At 58.9% G+C, this 14,122-nt stretch overlaps 1 protein-coding gene across 1 annotated transcript in view; it reads left to right on the forward strand.

Annotated features, from left to right (window-relative positions):
• The window catches only part of Thsd4 (thrombospondin type 1 domain containing 4), a 252,433-nt gene that overhangs the window by 119,829 nt on the left and 118,482 nt on the right, over positions 1-14,122 (forward strand). Inside the window, exons 7-9 of the mRNA XM_048369064.1 lie at positions 8,287-8,491; positions 11,693-11,757; positions 11,840-11,953. Of these exons, the coding sequence (XP_048225021.1) occupies positions 8,287-8,491; positions 11,693-11,757; positions 11,840-11,953 (384 nt within the window). The remainder of the gene's footprint in view (positions 1-8,286; positions 8,492-11,692; positions 11,758-11,839; positions 11,954-14,122) is intronic.

Genomic DNA, 14,122 nt, shown 5'->3' on the forward strand with positions numbered 1-14,122 from the left:
CCGAGGCCAGGCCCACACGCGCTCCGGTACCACAGGGTCTCAGGCCCAGGCACCCACCGCTTCCAAATGTCCACCCAGCCCCTAAAGCCGGGTCCGGGGCTCACGCCTACAACCCTCGCTACGGAGGACAGATTTGGCAGCTTGAGGTCAGCCTGGGTAAGGAATCGCCAAGACCACACTCAGCCAGTTAAAGATGGGCATGATCGCCCGTTCCCGTCGTCCCCGCTCAGCGAGAAGCAGACACAGGAAGGTTGTGGTCCAGGCCAGCCTGGGTGTAAATGCAAGACTGCTTTGCACACAGAGCGCTGAGCCTCCCATCAGGCTTTGCATGGAGAGTGCTGAGTCTCCCATCAGGCTTTGCGCCGAGAGTGCTGAGCCTCCCATCAGGCTTTGCGTGGAGAGTGCTGAGTCTCCCATCAGGCTCTGTGCCAAGGGTGCTGAGTCTCCCATCAGGCTTTGCTCCGAGAGTGCTGAGTCTCCCATCAGGCTTTGCGCTGAGAGTGCTGTCTCCCATCAGGCTTTGCGCCGAGAGTGCTGAGTCTCCCATCAGGCTTTGCATGGAGAGTGCTGAGTCTCCCATCAGGCTTTGCGCCAAGGGTGCTGAATCTCCTATAAAACTTTGCATGGAGAGTGCTGAGTCTCCCATCAGGCTTTGCATGGAGAGTGCTGAGTCTCCCATCAGGCTTTGCATGGAGAGTGCTGAGTCTCCCATCAGGCTCTGCGCCCAGTGCTGAGCCTCCCATCAGGCTCTGCACCAAGGGTGCTGAGTCTCCCATCAGGCTCTGCGCCCGGTGCTGAGCCTCCCATCAGGCTGCGAGGTGCTGAGCCTCCCATCAGGCCCTGCGCCCGGTGCTGAGCCTCCCATCAGGCCCTGCGCCCGGTGCTGAGTCTCCCATCAGACTTTGCATGGAGAGTGCTGAGTCTCCCATCAGGCTCTGCGCCCGGTGCTGAGTCTCCCATCAGGCTTTGCATGGAGAGTGCTGAGTCTCCCATCAGGCTCTGCGCCCGGTGCTGAGTCTCCCATCAGGCTTTGCATGGAGAGTGCTGAGTCTCCCATCAGGCTCTGCGCCCGGTGCTGAGTCTCCCATCAGGCTTTGCATGGAGAGTGCTGAGTCTCCCATCAGGCCCTGCGCCCAGTGCTGAGTCTCCCATCAGGCTCTGCGCGGAGAGCGCTGACCGGGCTCCATGCTGGTGTTTAAATGTCTGCGTGTTTTCAAGTCACTCTAAGTGTTGGTCGGGCCCGCTTCCCTGTCCACAGTTTATGTTTTCTGGATCCCCCCCACCCCCAAATCAAACAAAAATGTGCTGCACGTTTTCCCCGTCACGTGTGAAATCTGTGGCTTTGAGTTCCCGGCAAGTGTTGTCCGGGGATGGGGGAGAATTTCTCTTCTGCATCTCATGCGGGCCCTTGTTTATCTCTGCCACTCGGGACCCCCACCGATCGCTTGGGCGTAGAACTTCCTCGGGAGGGGCCGGCTGGGGCCCGGGGGGCTCAGGGTGGGGTGTCAGCAGCAAGCTCCCCGACTTGGGCCTCCATGTCAGACCTTGGCTGGGTTGGCTCTGAGAACGTGGATGCTGGGGGTACTCCCTGCCCGGAGGCAGCAGCAGGCCGGGGACTGGGACAACCCCCCCACCCCCCACCCCCCCACCCCCCGCCCCACCCCCAGCTGGGAGAAGAGGCGCAGTGACCTTCGGACCGCCTTGCCGGAGGGGCGGCGGGGCACAGGTCCTGGGGGAGAGGGCTGGACTTGCCCCAGCCTGGGGGAGAGGGTCTTGAAGGAGCGGGTCTCCCTCTGTGCCAGGGTGGAGCACGTTCGAGGGGAGGCCCTCGTGGGGTCCCCCCGCCCCCCGTCATCGGGCGGTGGTTGGCACGGTGCCCGCGTTCACCTCGCTCTCCGGATCGGGAGCCTCTTGGCCGCGGCACAGATGAGCTGCCCTAAGGGCCCAGACCTCAGCTGCGGCTCCTCCCCGTTGTCCCCTTCCGACGGCCCTGAGCTGGCAGATCTGCGCGGTCACATTTGCGTCGGGGCCACACTAATGAAGGCCGGGTTGGGAGCTGTCACTTGCCGTAATTGACAGCAGGAAATATCGAAGTTCATTTTGTCCAGGAGATAATTTGGACGTCGGAGAAAAGCCAAGAGACCCTGGAGTCCCCGCGGCACTTACCTTGACCTTCAGGCTTCAGATGAAAAGCTCCTCAGACAAAAAAGAAAGAAAGGGACAAAAGGAGCCTTTCATGAAAACCGTCAACATTTGCTGCCAAGCGGGAGACTGATTGGACGGGAACACACACACACACGCACACGCACACGCACACACACGCACACTTTATTTAAGGCCCTCTAGAAAATGAAAAGCGACCTAGGGAGAGTAGTCATGGAAGGCGATGGTTTTGAAGATAGCACACTGGTTCCCTGTGAAAGGAAAAAAACCCACCAGGAATCAGTTTACAGCTGTGCTCTGCTAGAAGGGCAAAAAAAGGGGGGGGGGGGTCGGGTTTTTTCTCTCCTCTTTCTCATCCTGGGTCCATCAGAAAACATAACCAGGTTTCACTTGCTTCCATTAACAGCAAATCCAAAAACACGCCGCGCGAAGATTGCCGGGTAGCAAAGAAATAAAGTCGTCAACCTTCCCCAGAAGCAGGGCCTTTTATTTTATTGATTAATCTTTTGCTGGTCCTGGGGCTTGAACTCAGGGCCTGGGCGCTGTCCCTGAGCCTCTTTGTGCTCAAGGCTAGCGCCCTGCCACCTGAGCCACAGCGCCACGTCTGGCTTTTTCTGAGTGGTGCCTTAAGCGTGTGTTTTGTGACTGATGCGTGGGAGGTAGGTGCTGAGGGGTTGGTTGGTTGATCTTGGTGCGGCTACGAGGGTTTGAACTCAGGGCCTCATCCTCTCACCTGGACTTTTCACTCGCTCTACAACTTGAGCGACATCTCTCCTTCTGGCGGTTCATTGCCAATGGTCCTGGAGTTTTCTGCCCCGGCCGGCCGGCTTTGAACCGTGACCCTCAGATCTCAGCTCCTGCGTAGCTGGAGTTACAGGGATTAGGTAGATGAAGGAGCACCTCGGCCCAGAAGTATTCACCCCACGCTGGTGGATGCGTATTCTGCGCCCGCCCTCGCCCACTCCCTCAGTTCATCTCCGCTTCAGTTCATAGAATCTCATTTTTCTTATTAAAATGCCCCATTTGCAATGCAGAACCAACATGCCTAAACCATGACATTCCAAGGGGCGGGGGACGGGCTCTCCCCTCTCTGTTGTTCTTCTTCAAACACCATAGTCTGTAGATGGGGTAGAAGACCCGTTGGCGCCATAGCAAGTTCTGGAAGGAAATGCAGTCACGGCACGAGAGATGTCACTGTGACTAGGCAGATGGTGATGTGATCGTTTAAGTATTTTGAACATGTGCTGTTCGATTATTAATAAACAAAGCATACGCTATTCATTTCAGAGCTGTGCACAGTCCTGGCTCGCTGCCAGAGCTGCTCGTCCTCATTCCTTGCTTCTGGTGGTTAATCCTCCAGTTGACTTGGGCCAGACCAAGCCACGCCAGGTACCCGTGGTCCGCATCTGTCATCCTAGCTGCTCGGGAGGCTGAGATCTGAGGATCGCAGTTCAAAGCCAGCCCGGGCAGCAAAATCCCCAATGAGACTCGTATCGCCAATGAATCACCAGAAAATCGCAAGTGGCGCCCTGGCGCAAAGTGGTAGAGCAGTGGTCTTGAGCTGAAAAGCTCGAGGACAGCGCCCATTTCACTATTAACGCAGGCTTCTCGTGAGCATCGAGGGTTTACTCTGCCCAGTAGGGAATCTGGAAAACGGTCGAGCTGCCTCGGTGTTCACCGTATTTCTGAATTCTGTTTTGGTCCACCACGCCCAAGTTCCTGATCACGCATGGCAAGCGGCAGGCAGGGAATCTCTTTGAATGAATCTGAAGGGGAGCGGTTTCTCCTGGGTACCACATGAAGGCGAGCCTTCAGCATAGAACCGTAGATCGTATACGAGACGTTCAGATCTTCCTATTCCAGAAATAGAGGGCCGAAAGGGGGGAGGGCTGGGCTCCCCCAACCAGGCCTTCCCTCAGCCAGACCGTCGAGTCCGGCATTCATGCGTGGGGTTTACCTGGAAAGCTGTGTTTCCCCTTCCAGTCGGAGCCCGCTGGGGCGGAGGCTGACGGGCCCCGGTGCTCTGGGTCCTAACAGCCAACGTGGGCCAGGGCAGAGCCGGCGAGGACGACATGGCGGTGGGGGTAACGGGGTAAACTGAGGCACGCCTCCCCCAGCCTCGGTCTCGGCCGCATGGGATGATTCTGTGTCCTCTCCGTGCGTTCAGACTCCAGTGGAATGCTTGGTTTCTGTCTGTAGGCGAGGTTTGGCGATTTGTGTCTCAGTAAAGGACCAGGTCATCAGCATTCCCCGCCTGGTAGACGCGGCTGTCCCCGCGGAGCTGGACGGTCGCGCGGCCATCATCCACGGCGCCAGAGGTGACACACAAACCCACGCGGAAGCCCGTGCTTCCAGACACGGGCTGCAGGCCAGCCGGCTTCGGCCTGAAGGGTGTGCGGTGTGGACGCCTGGGCTCGCCCCAAGCAGCAACCGTGTCTGTTCCCTATTCACACCCGCCGCGCCTCACACCAGGTTCCACAGGGTTGAGACTCCGGAACACTCACCGCGCAACCCCCAGGGGTCGCCTGTGCAAGCTCCAGTGTGCGACTCTAACGCGGTAACAACTGGGGAAAAGACCCATCTAGCGATGCCCAGGCAGCTGCTGTGGCTTATTTAACCAGCTCCCTGTGTGGAAGGTTTAGGCAGATCCCAGTTCATTTATTTCTTTACTTTGCCAGTACTGGGGCTTGAACTCGAGGCCTGGGCACTGTCCCTGAGCTCCTTTTGCTCAAGGCTAGCGCTCTACCACTTGAGCCACGGCTCTATGTCCAGCTTTTTTTTTTTTTTTTGGTGGTTCCTTGGAGATGAGACTCTCACAGACTTTCCCGCCCAGGCTGGCTTCAAGCCACGATCCTTAGACCTCAGCCTCCAGAGTAGTTGGGATGGCAGGCGTGAGCCACCGGCCCTGGGTTCCGACGCTTGGTCCGCAGTGCGCAGCTTGAGAACAAGCTCCTCTCCTAGCACGCGACGGGCCCGTGTTCTTAGCGTTTCCTGCGTGTGAATTCCGAGAAGAACTCGGTACATCCGGCAGCATGTCTTGCGAAATGGCTTTTCCAAGAAGGCTAGCCTCGACCCGCATTCCTAACCGCAGCACGGCCGGGAGATCCGTCACGCACGGGGGCTTTCAGCAGAGCTGTCGTCGGTGAGCGTTGGGGCCTCCCCGTGACATTACTCAGCGTCGCTGCGAGTAAACGGGCTGCTGTGACCGTGCGAGCCTCACGCCCGCCGGTGCCTTCCAGCCCACGGCGAAACATCTGCCTCCCATCGGGGCCGCGCGCCCTCCGCCGCCGCAACGCCCGGCACCCGCCAGCCGCCCCGGCCTCGAGGGTGGACGCCAACGCCGCTGCCTCCCTGTGAAAGTCACCACCAGATCTGTCATCCAGATGGCTCATTTCCCCCGGGAAACTTCACCCGGGTTAATTTGGGCACACAGTCGGAGGTGATTCAGGAACAGTTTCTCCTGGGATGGCTGGTAACGTGTAAAATGCAGGTTGCAGAAAGAAAGAAAGAGAGAAAGAAAAAGAAAGAGAGAAAGAAAAAGAAAGAAAGAAAGAAAGGAAGGAAGAAAGAAAGAAAGAAAGAAAGAAAGAAAGAAAGAAAGAAAGAAAGAAAAGAAAGGAAGGAAGGAAGGAAGGAAGGAAGGAAGGAAGGAAGGAAGGAAGGAAAGAAGGAAGGAAGCCTCTGGGGAAATACTAAGGATCTCTGATTCTTGTCCAAGCACCTTTGTGCCAGCAAGAAATCGCACCCGTGACCTGCAGGGCCTGGGCGCCGTAAGCACGGAGAAGCTACGTAAGCAGACACCTGCGTGGGCCTTTGGCTCTCTCCGGACGTCTCCGAGTTTGTTCAGGGGAAGAAGAGGGAGGGTGTTTCTACTGAGAAGGAGTAGGAAGCATCCTAGACATCAGGGTGGCCCGCAAGGTTACATGTCGGCGCAGTTACTGGATTCCAGCCCAGGGCCGGTGGCTCGCGCCTGTCATCCTCAGCCACTCCTGAGGCTGAGATCTGAGGATCACGGTTCGAAGCCAGCCAGGGCGGGAAAGTCCGTGAGCCTCTAACCTCCAGTGAACCACCACCGAGTAGAGGTGGAGGTGTGGCTTCAGTGGTGGAGCGCCAGCCCTGAGAGGAAAAGCTACAGGACGGCGCCCCGGCTCTGAGCCCCAGCCCCGGGGTGGGCACACACGCATTCTCAGCATGGACGCCGGGCGGAGTCAGATCTGTGACGGCCAGGCCGCTAGGCGCCGGCACTCGCCAGAGGAGTCACGGACTGTTTTCAGGGAGCCGTCCAGCGGTGCACGTTGGCCAGCCAGACGCCGAGCCAGGACGGCGGCCGGGCGCCCGTTGCCTCCATCGTTCGGAGCGGCCCCCCCCCCCCCCGGGACGGGGCGTGTCCGTGACGGGGCGTTCCCGGAGGCACCTCCACCGCTGTGGAGAGCGCGCCACGCGGAAGCCCGGCCTGGGCGGCTCACGACGCACCCGTGGTGACCCGAGCTGCTCAGGAGGCTGAGGCCACAGGATCGAGACTGACATGGCTGACATGGTAGAACCTGCATAGCAAGTGCAAGGCTGTGAGTTCAAACCCCACTACTGCTCTCCTTCAAAAAAACAAAGACCACCAACGATGACGAAACGAGCCAGGCATGGTCTTGCATGTTGTAATCCCAGGTGCTGGCGGGGGCAGGAGGATGGAGAGTTTGAGGCCAGCTTTCCTGTCCATCTTCCCCCTGGGAGACGCCCACCCCCACAGGCGTCTTCTGGGGTCAGTGAGGGCCTTGCTGGGGGGGGGCGGAGGGGGGTGCTCAGGCTTGCAGATGCCCGGCCGGGGGGTGCGTTTGCTTGATTCAGATGGGTGGAGAAGGGGCGGAGGCTCGTGGGACTCACACACGGGAGACATTCGCCTTTCTTTCCTGCTTTAAAAAAAGTGCGGGTGGGGTGGAAGTGGGGGCGGGGGGGGCAGGAAATTCACGTGGGAGGAGCCACACCCAGCCGCACGCACGGCCTTCCGAAAGCCTGACTGGACGGGGAGGGAGGCGTTGAGGGGCTGGTGCAGAAGAGCCGTCCCTGCGGGGAGACGTCAAGCAAACGCCGGCCCCGCCCGCAGGCCTTGACCATGTGCACTGATCCAGGGTCCCCTGGCCACTGGCCCGAGAGGCAGGCTCCAAGTCCGGACCGGTGTGGGACAGTGTGAGTCTCAGAATGTCGCCCTGAGGCCATGCACCTTTCTGTATTCCACCCCCCCGGTGAAAAGCCCTGGCATCCGGATACATCGTCACTCGGACAACACTGTAGGCCCCGTGTCTCCGCTCAAACCATAAGCTCCAACTTGGGGTCCAGGGGGCGTCCCTGAAAGCCGATGGACTCAGCCCCAGATTAAAGACGCCACCGTTCCCAGTCTGTTCTGAAGCTGGATTGTGTCTAAATGTGCCACCGAAGCGAATCGCCAGGTGTGCTGGGGATGCAGATAAAGAACAATGTGTTTAAACAAATACAGGTGCACATACGTGTGCGTATATCTCCGTATGCCCACATGTACATATGTATATGTAGATGAGGGAGATCGTTTGGGGGCCGGATAACCGACAGAGTTCCTGAGATGAGGCTGACTGCCAGGCCCCTTCCATCGCTCAGAGGTTTCGGGCCTTTGGCTTCCAGCAGGTGCTTGGTGTCCCTGCAGAGCCGCGGGTCACAGAGCGGACCCCACCCTCCGCCCCGCTGCGCAGAGCGCGCACTGCGTGTTGTCTGTGGCTTCGAACAGAACCTGGCCGGGGGGGGGGGGGGGGAGGGGAGGGGAGGCCGGAGGGGGTGGGGGGGGGCCAGAGGGCAGCCTCAACTTCAGACTTGCTAGAGACTCCTCGTGAGGAATTCCCAGCCAGCCCGGGAGCATCCCGGAGCCCTCCCTCCCTCCCTCCTTCCCAGAATCCAAGGGGGCTTCCCAGCATGCAGTGGGCGCCTGCGGACCTTCCCTTCCCCACCCTTGCAAACCCGATCTGGCGCGTCCCGCCTGCTGCCGCCCACTCCCCTCCCCGTGCCCCCCCCATCTGTGTGCCTCCTCCGTGCCTGCTCCGCCCCCCCCCCCCCCCCGATCTGGGCTAACAGACGCCTTTTCTGTCCCCCCCCCCCCCGCAGAGCGTGGGCTGCGATGACTACCTGGGCTCCCACAAGGTGGTGGACAAGTGCGGCGTGTGCGGGGGCGACAACACGGGCTGCCGGGTGGTCTCGGGCGTGTTCGACCACGCCCTCACCAGCCTGGGCTACCACCGCGTGCTGGAGATCCCCCAGGGAGCTACGAAAATCAACGTCACCGAGATGCACAAGAGCAACAACTACCTGGGTGAGTGAGGCCGTCCCCCACGGCCAGGGGCGGGGGCTTCCGGGCCCGGGAACGGGACCAGCGCGACATCACCGCTACTCAGAGGCTGAGATCTGAGAATCGAGGTTCAAAGCCAGCCCGGGCAGGAAAGGCCGTGAGACTTTGATCTCCGGTGAACCCCCCCCACCGAAAACCAGAAGTGGGGCTGTGTCTTAAAGTGATAAGAGCGCCAGCCTCGGGCACAATGAGCTCAGGGACAGCGCCCGGGCCCTGAGTTCGAGCCCCACGACTGACCAAACTAACCCTTCTCACAGCTAAGTACTTGACAGCCGCACATTGGAACCAGCCCCCCCGCCTGCTGTTCCCGAGAATAACTTGCTTATGAAGTGGACGGAGGACGGCCGGGTGCGGCTGAGCTGGGAGGGGCTCCGGGCAGAGCCAGGAGGTCCGCGTGCCTCCGGCCCACTGGGGTCCCAGGGGAAGCAGGGCACAGGTGACCCGTGTCGTCCTTCTGCATTGTCACCTGGGCTAGAGCGGAAGCCATTCTTCCTCCTCTCCTGGCGCCCTGGCCTTCGCGCTAATGGTCACGAGACGCTCTAGAACCTTCGCATCGATGGCATCCAGGGTGCTCTAGAACATTCCCCACGGATGGCTCGCAAACACTCTAGAACCTCCGTGCTCACAGCAATGGCGCGCTCTAGAACTTTCCCACATCGCTGGCGAGCACTCTAGAACCTTCCGCAGTCACTTGAAGCCTACAGCTCATCTTCCCGCCAAGGGAGAAGAAACAGGAGTCGCTGGGACTTTTCTTCCCCGGCTGGCTCTGGGCGTTGATTCTCAGATCCCAGCCGCCCGAGTAGCTAGGGTGACCAGGGCGAGCCACCAGTGCCCCGCTCTAGGCAATGACCTTAATGCTTCCAGAACCTAAAAGCCCTTGAGCGCCTGCTTCCCTGGGGTGTGCGAGTCCTTCCCAGCCCAGCTTGCAGACACAGAGCAGGCTCAGCGAGGGGATGGAAGTGGCCGCGGTGACCCAGCAAGGAGGAGCAGGGGGGCTAGGGTAGGAGGGCCATCTAAGTGCAAAGATGCTTCCCCCAGAAGGTGTGAGGGGCGGGGTGTAGGGGGGCAAGTTCCGAACTAACTGCTCTTGGATGTATTGGCCCGGGCGCGAAGGGCCGGCGGACAAAGCCCACCCAAAGCAGGAAATGGTGGTCCTGGTTCTGGCCAATCCAGGCGTCACGAGGGTGGCAGGAAGCCGGGCTTCCCGCGGGAGGGGTTCGCGCGTTATTCTTCACAGCCAAGGGTCGTCCTGGTGTTCCCGCCTTCCCTCTGTGCTTTGGGAACTCGCCGTTCCACGAGCGGCCTGCCCCCCCCCCCCCAGGGGACCACGGCCTGGGCCTTGTGCACCGGTGACCGCGCGCGGACGCCACGTCTCGCGGAACAGGTCCCACGCGGCCAGCAGGCCTCAGATGCCAGCACTTCATGGGGTAGCACTGCCCCCCTGGCCCCATAAAGAGATGCCAGGAGGCAGCGCGAGAGTGGATGGAGGCTAGGCGTTGGCAGAGGAAGGTTCTGGAAGTCAGGTTCGGCTTTTGGGCTCACAGATCCATGAGCTGTCCAGAGTCTGGGGAGACCCCGTTACCGGGTGCCACGTGGTAGGAGAGCCCTGGAGACAGGAGCGGACTCCACAGGAAGGAGACCCGGGGAGAGGGACCCGCCCACCCAGCGCCTGCTCTCTCTGGGAGGCGCTGTGGTTGTTGTTTTAATTATTATTATTATTCTCCTTCTATTGTGTTTTAAAATTCGTTGGCAATACTGGAGCTTGAGCTCAGAGGCTGGGCCGGTGCTCTACCACCATGCCTGAGAAGTGAGATTTAAAAACCAAGACCTACGCAGTTAACAGTGGCTCACGCCTGTCGTCCTAGCTACTCGGGAGGCTGAGATCCTGAGGATGGTGGTTCGAAGCCGGCCCAGGCAGGAAACCCCGTCAGACTCTTATCTCCCAACAAATTACTAAAAAGGAAAAAAGCTGGAAGTGATGCTGTGGCTCAAGTAGTAGAGCACACACGTTGAGCGAAACAAGTGCGGGGACAGTGCCCAGGCCCACAGTTCAAGCCCCGGGACTGGCAAAAAAAAGAAGAAGTGTTATTAGACTTTAGAACCCCAGAATCCGTTGCTAGCCTCTGAGGTCCCCTTTTGTACATGAGGATTTTCCCCCCATCTCCACTCCTGTTATTTGAAGGGAAAAGTTCAATCTAATGTTACTAAAATGACTGGCAGTTTATCTTATTGGCTTCTCTCTTAATAAGATGTTATAAAACTTATTTTAGCTGAAATGTCAATGTTTGGCATCGTTTGGCTGGTTCAGCTTACTTAATGTCATTATGTAAGGTAAGAAATCCATCATAAAAACACACTGAGCCGAGACGGATCATTCCAGACAGACACACCACCGCCAGTGTGTTACATCGTCTGCGAGTTACAGGCTTGGCCGTCGTTTTTGAAGCTCTGCGTGCTTTTAAGAATAATCTGGCGATAGATTCTTTTTAGGCATATGAACGTTGAACAAGAATAATACTCAGCAACGCCCAATTCCAGAAGTGTCAATGTGCAAACTTGATTGTGGCTGAGCAGTTTTGTAGAGGGGGTGAAAACCTGCCGTGTTTGGCCAGTGTGATGTCCACAGTGTGTGAGCAGCCAGGGCAGGGGAGGTAGAGGCCGAGGTGGCGGAGAGATTGCGATGGAAGTATTCTCGCGCACGAGGAGGTGGGCTTCCAGTTGCTCGTGCTTAGAATCCCGGCTACTCAGGAGGCCGACACGAGAAGGGGGATGGCCCCAGGCCAGCCTGGGCCAAAAGAACTCGAGAAAATCCCCATCTCAGCTGCGAAGCTGGGCATGGGGCTGGCACGCTGCCTTCCCAGCTACGTGGAAAATAAGAGGATTGCCGTCCAAGGTGGCCTGAACAACAACAACAACAACAACAACAAAAATGAGTCCCCGTCTCAAAAATAACCCAGCGGAAAGAGGCTGCAGGTCGCTGAAGCGGTTAGAGTGCCTGCCTGGTAAGCGTGAAGCCACGAGTTCAAAGCCCAGGACTGAATGAAAATCAGTCATAAACAAAAGAGGGGTGGAGCACGAGAAAGTGCCGTATGGGAGTCGATTGGATCCAGGGACTCTACCTCGGAGGATGCTGTAAAACCGGGACGTAGACGTTGCCTGAGACAGAGCCAGATTCCCGCCGCAGGTCACTGACGGACTCACCGGGCCAGGACGCAGAACGGCTATGGAGTGTGCGGCCCTGTCCGGCGTGACCCCCGCCTCCCAGCCCTCCACGTTCTTCTCGTGATGTGGTTGCCGTGTCTTCTGTGCCAGGTGATTTGGGGAGCCTGTTCGTCAACCTTCGAGGTGAAGAAGAGCCCACTGGCCACTGGCGTGTCCACCCGCGTGCGTGTGAAAGCCACTCGGCAGATGCACGCTGAGGCTGGGGTATGAGGATCAAGGTTCGAGGCCAGCCTTGCCAGAAAAGTCCCTGAGACTCCATCTCCAAAATAACCAGCCAAAAAAAATAAATAAATGGGGCTGGAAGTGTGGCTCAAGTGGTAGAGCACCAACCCCTCCAAAAAAAAGCAGGCCCAGGCCAACACTGGCCTCCAGACCTCGGCCTCCTGAGTCGCTAGGAGTACGGGCGCGGGCCACGGGCGCCCGGCTGCGCCCTCGTTTGTAAAGGGGCTCCACGTGGTGTTTGATTCCTAACACTGCAAACTAGATCGCGAGCGTGTAAAAGCGCCGTTCCAGCCCATAAAACCTTTCCCCGAGCGTTTACAGTCTGTGGGAGCCCAGATGACAAGCTTATTAGCCGAAATAATGAAGGGGAGGGGGGAAAGAGGAAATTAAAACCTTCGTAATTAAAAATAACGCTCTCCTATTAAGTTACCTGTTTAATAACCTGAGGGTTCCCTCTCCACACACCCCACCCCCTGCCCGTGAGCTCCCAGGAACTGTTCTGAACTCTGCTTTTGAGAGTGGAATGCTCACATCTTGGATTAACCACCCTGCCATTTCTTCTTCTCCTTCCTCTCTTCTTTTGAGTCATTCAGCTTGACATCATTTCTACCCCTGGATGGGTGGGGGGGGGGGGTGGGGGCGAGGGTCTCCCTCTGCACCTGTGTCCACACGTAGTCACAGGACCTGGAACTCTGCATGCAGCGAGACACCAGGAAGCCCCCTGACTGAGGAGGTGCTGGCGAGGATTCATTCAGTGTCACGGGTTAAAGCAGGGACAGACAGGAAGCGAGGACTCCGAGTGGAGACGCTCAGCTGAGACCTGCGCAGAGCAGGCAGGGGTGAATCACCACGGCAGGAGACTGGACTGGGTCGGGACAATCGGAGGCTGAGTGGCGGCGCGTGGTGGCTACTTAACCTGCCCTGCACTACAGAGGTCTCTACCCACAATGCATCAGCAAAGCCCAGGGTATGATGGGACCCCAGGGCCCGCCTCAGGACCCAGAGACGCGGTCTCGGCGGCGGATGTGCGACCTTTGGGGGGGGGCCTCCCTCCCCCATACCAAACCTCACCACAAAGCCTCCCACCTGGGCGGGCGTGGTGGGGTGGGCGGGGCCTGGCCGGAGCGTCAGGAAATCCAGACTTTTCCCGGATGTGCACCTGATCGTGGGGACCCCTGACCCCTGACCTGCGCCTCCGCTGGGCCAGGCTCCCCTTTTATCACCTGAAGAGCAACAGAATGCCAGGGTGTGAACCTCGACCAGTGAACGTTCTAGAATAGCCGGGCACGGGCGGGGATAAAGGAGACGAGCGTGTGTGGTGCATGCGTGAACACACGTGTCATTAATTTCGACCAAATTGAGACGCGGAGGCCCGGAGCTCGTCTTGAGGGGACGAGGTTCCTGCAGGCCATCCTCCGACACACTTCCGGACGCCCCTCCCCCCTCCCCTCCCCTCCCCCCTCCCCCTCCCCCGCCCCCAGGCTCCCTCTGCAGGTGTCGCCTCGCCCTGCTTTTCCGTTCCTCGTTCGAATCCAGTCTCCCGTCGGTTTGGGCCGTGACGCGCGGTAGGCTCCACCGAAGCGTAGGTTCGGGGCTGTCTGGCTGCACCCGCCGCCCCTGAGGTCTCCGATGGTTTTGAACAAAGCCCTGGCGTCCTTGGCGGTGACCCTGGGGTCGTGACATTTTCTCTGAGCATGGCGAGGCCTCCCCAAGAACGAAACGCGTTCTTCCAATTCGTTCAGCAAGTTGCCTAGCAACTTCATTGCCACCCCCGCGTTTTCTGCGGGGTTGAACTAATTTTTTAATTGAAAGAATGGTGGCAGCCTCCCGGCCAGTGGGAAGGGAGGATACTGGAGCGTTCCAGTCCTCACCGAGTAAGACGTGTGCCACCAAGCCAGTGACCCATGCAAAGCGAAACAGCTCACATGGACTGCGTCCCAAGAAGAGCCAGGGCCACCGCAGGCCACAGAACTGCCTGTGCAGGTGACCCCCGGTCCCTTAAGCTTTTCTCTTCCTGTGTCCCGTGCGTGTGTGTGTGTGTGTGTGTGTGTGCACATGCACCAGTAATGGAACACAAGCTCAGCGTGTGGTACTCCAGCTTTTTCACTAACAGCTGGCTCTCCGCCGCTGGGCCTCGCCTCCGTGTCCGCT

Source organism: Perognathus longimembris, chromosome 20 (genome assembly GCF_023159225.1).
Source record: "Perognathus longimembris pacificus isolate PPM17 chromosome 20, ASM2315922v1, whole genome shotgun sequence".
Taxonomy (NCBI): domain Eukaryota; kingdom Metazoa; phylum Chordata; class Mammalia; order Rodentia; family Heteromyidae; genus Perognathus; species Perognathus longimembris.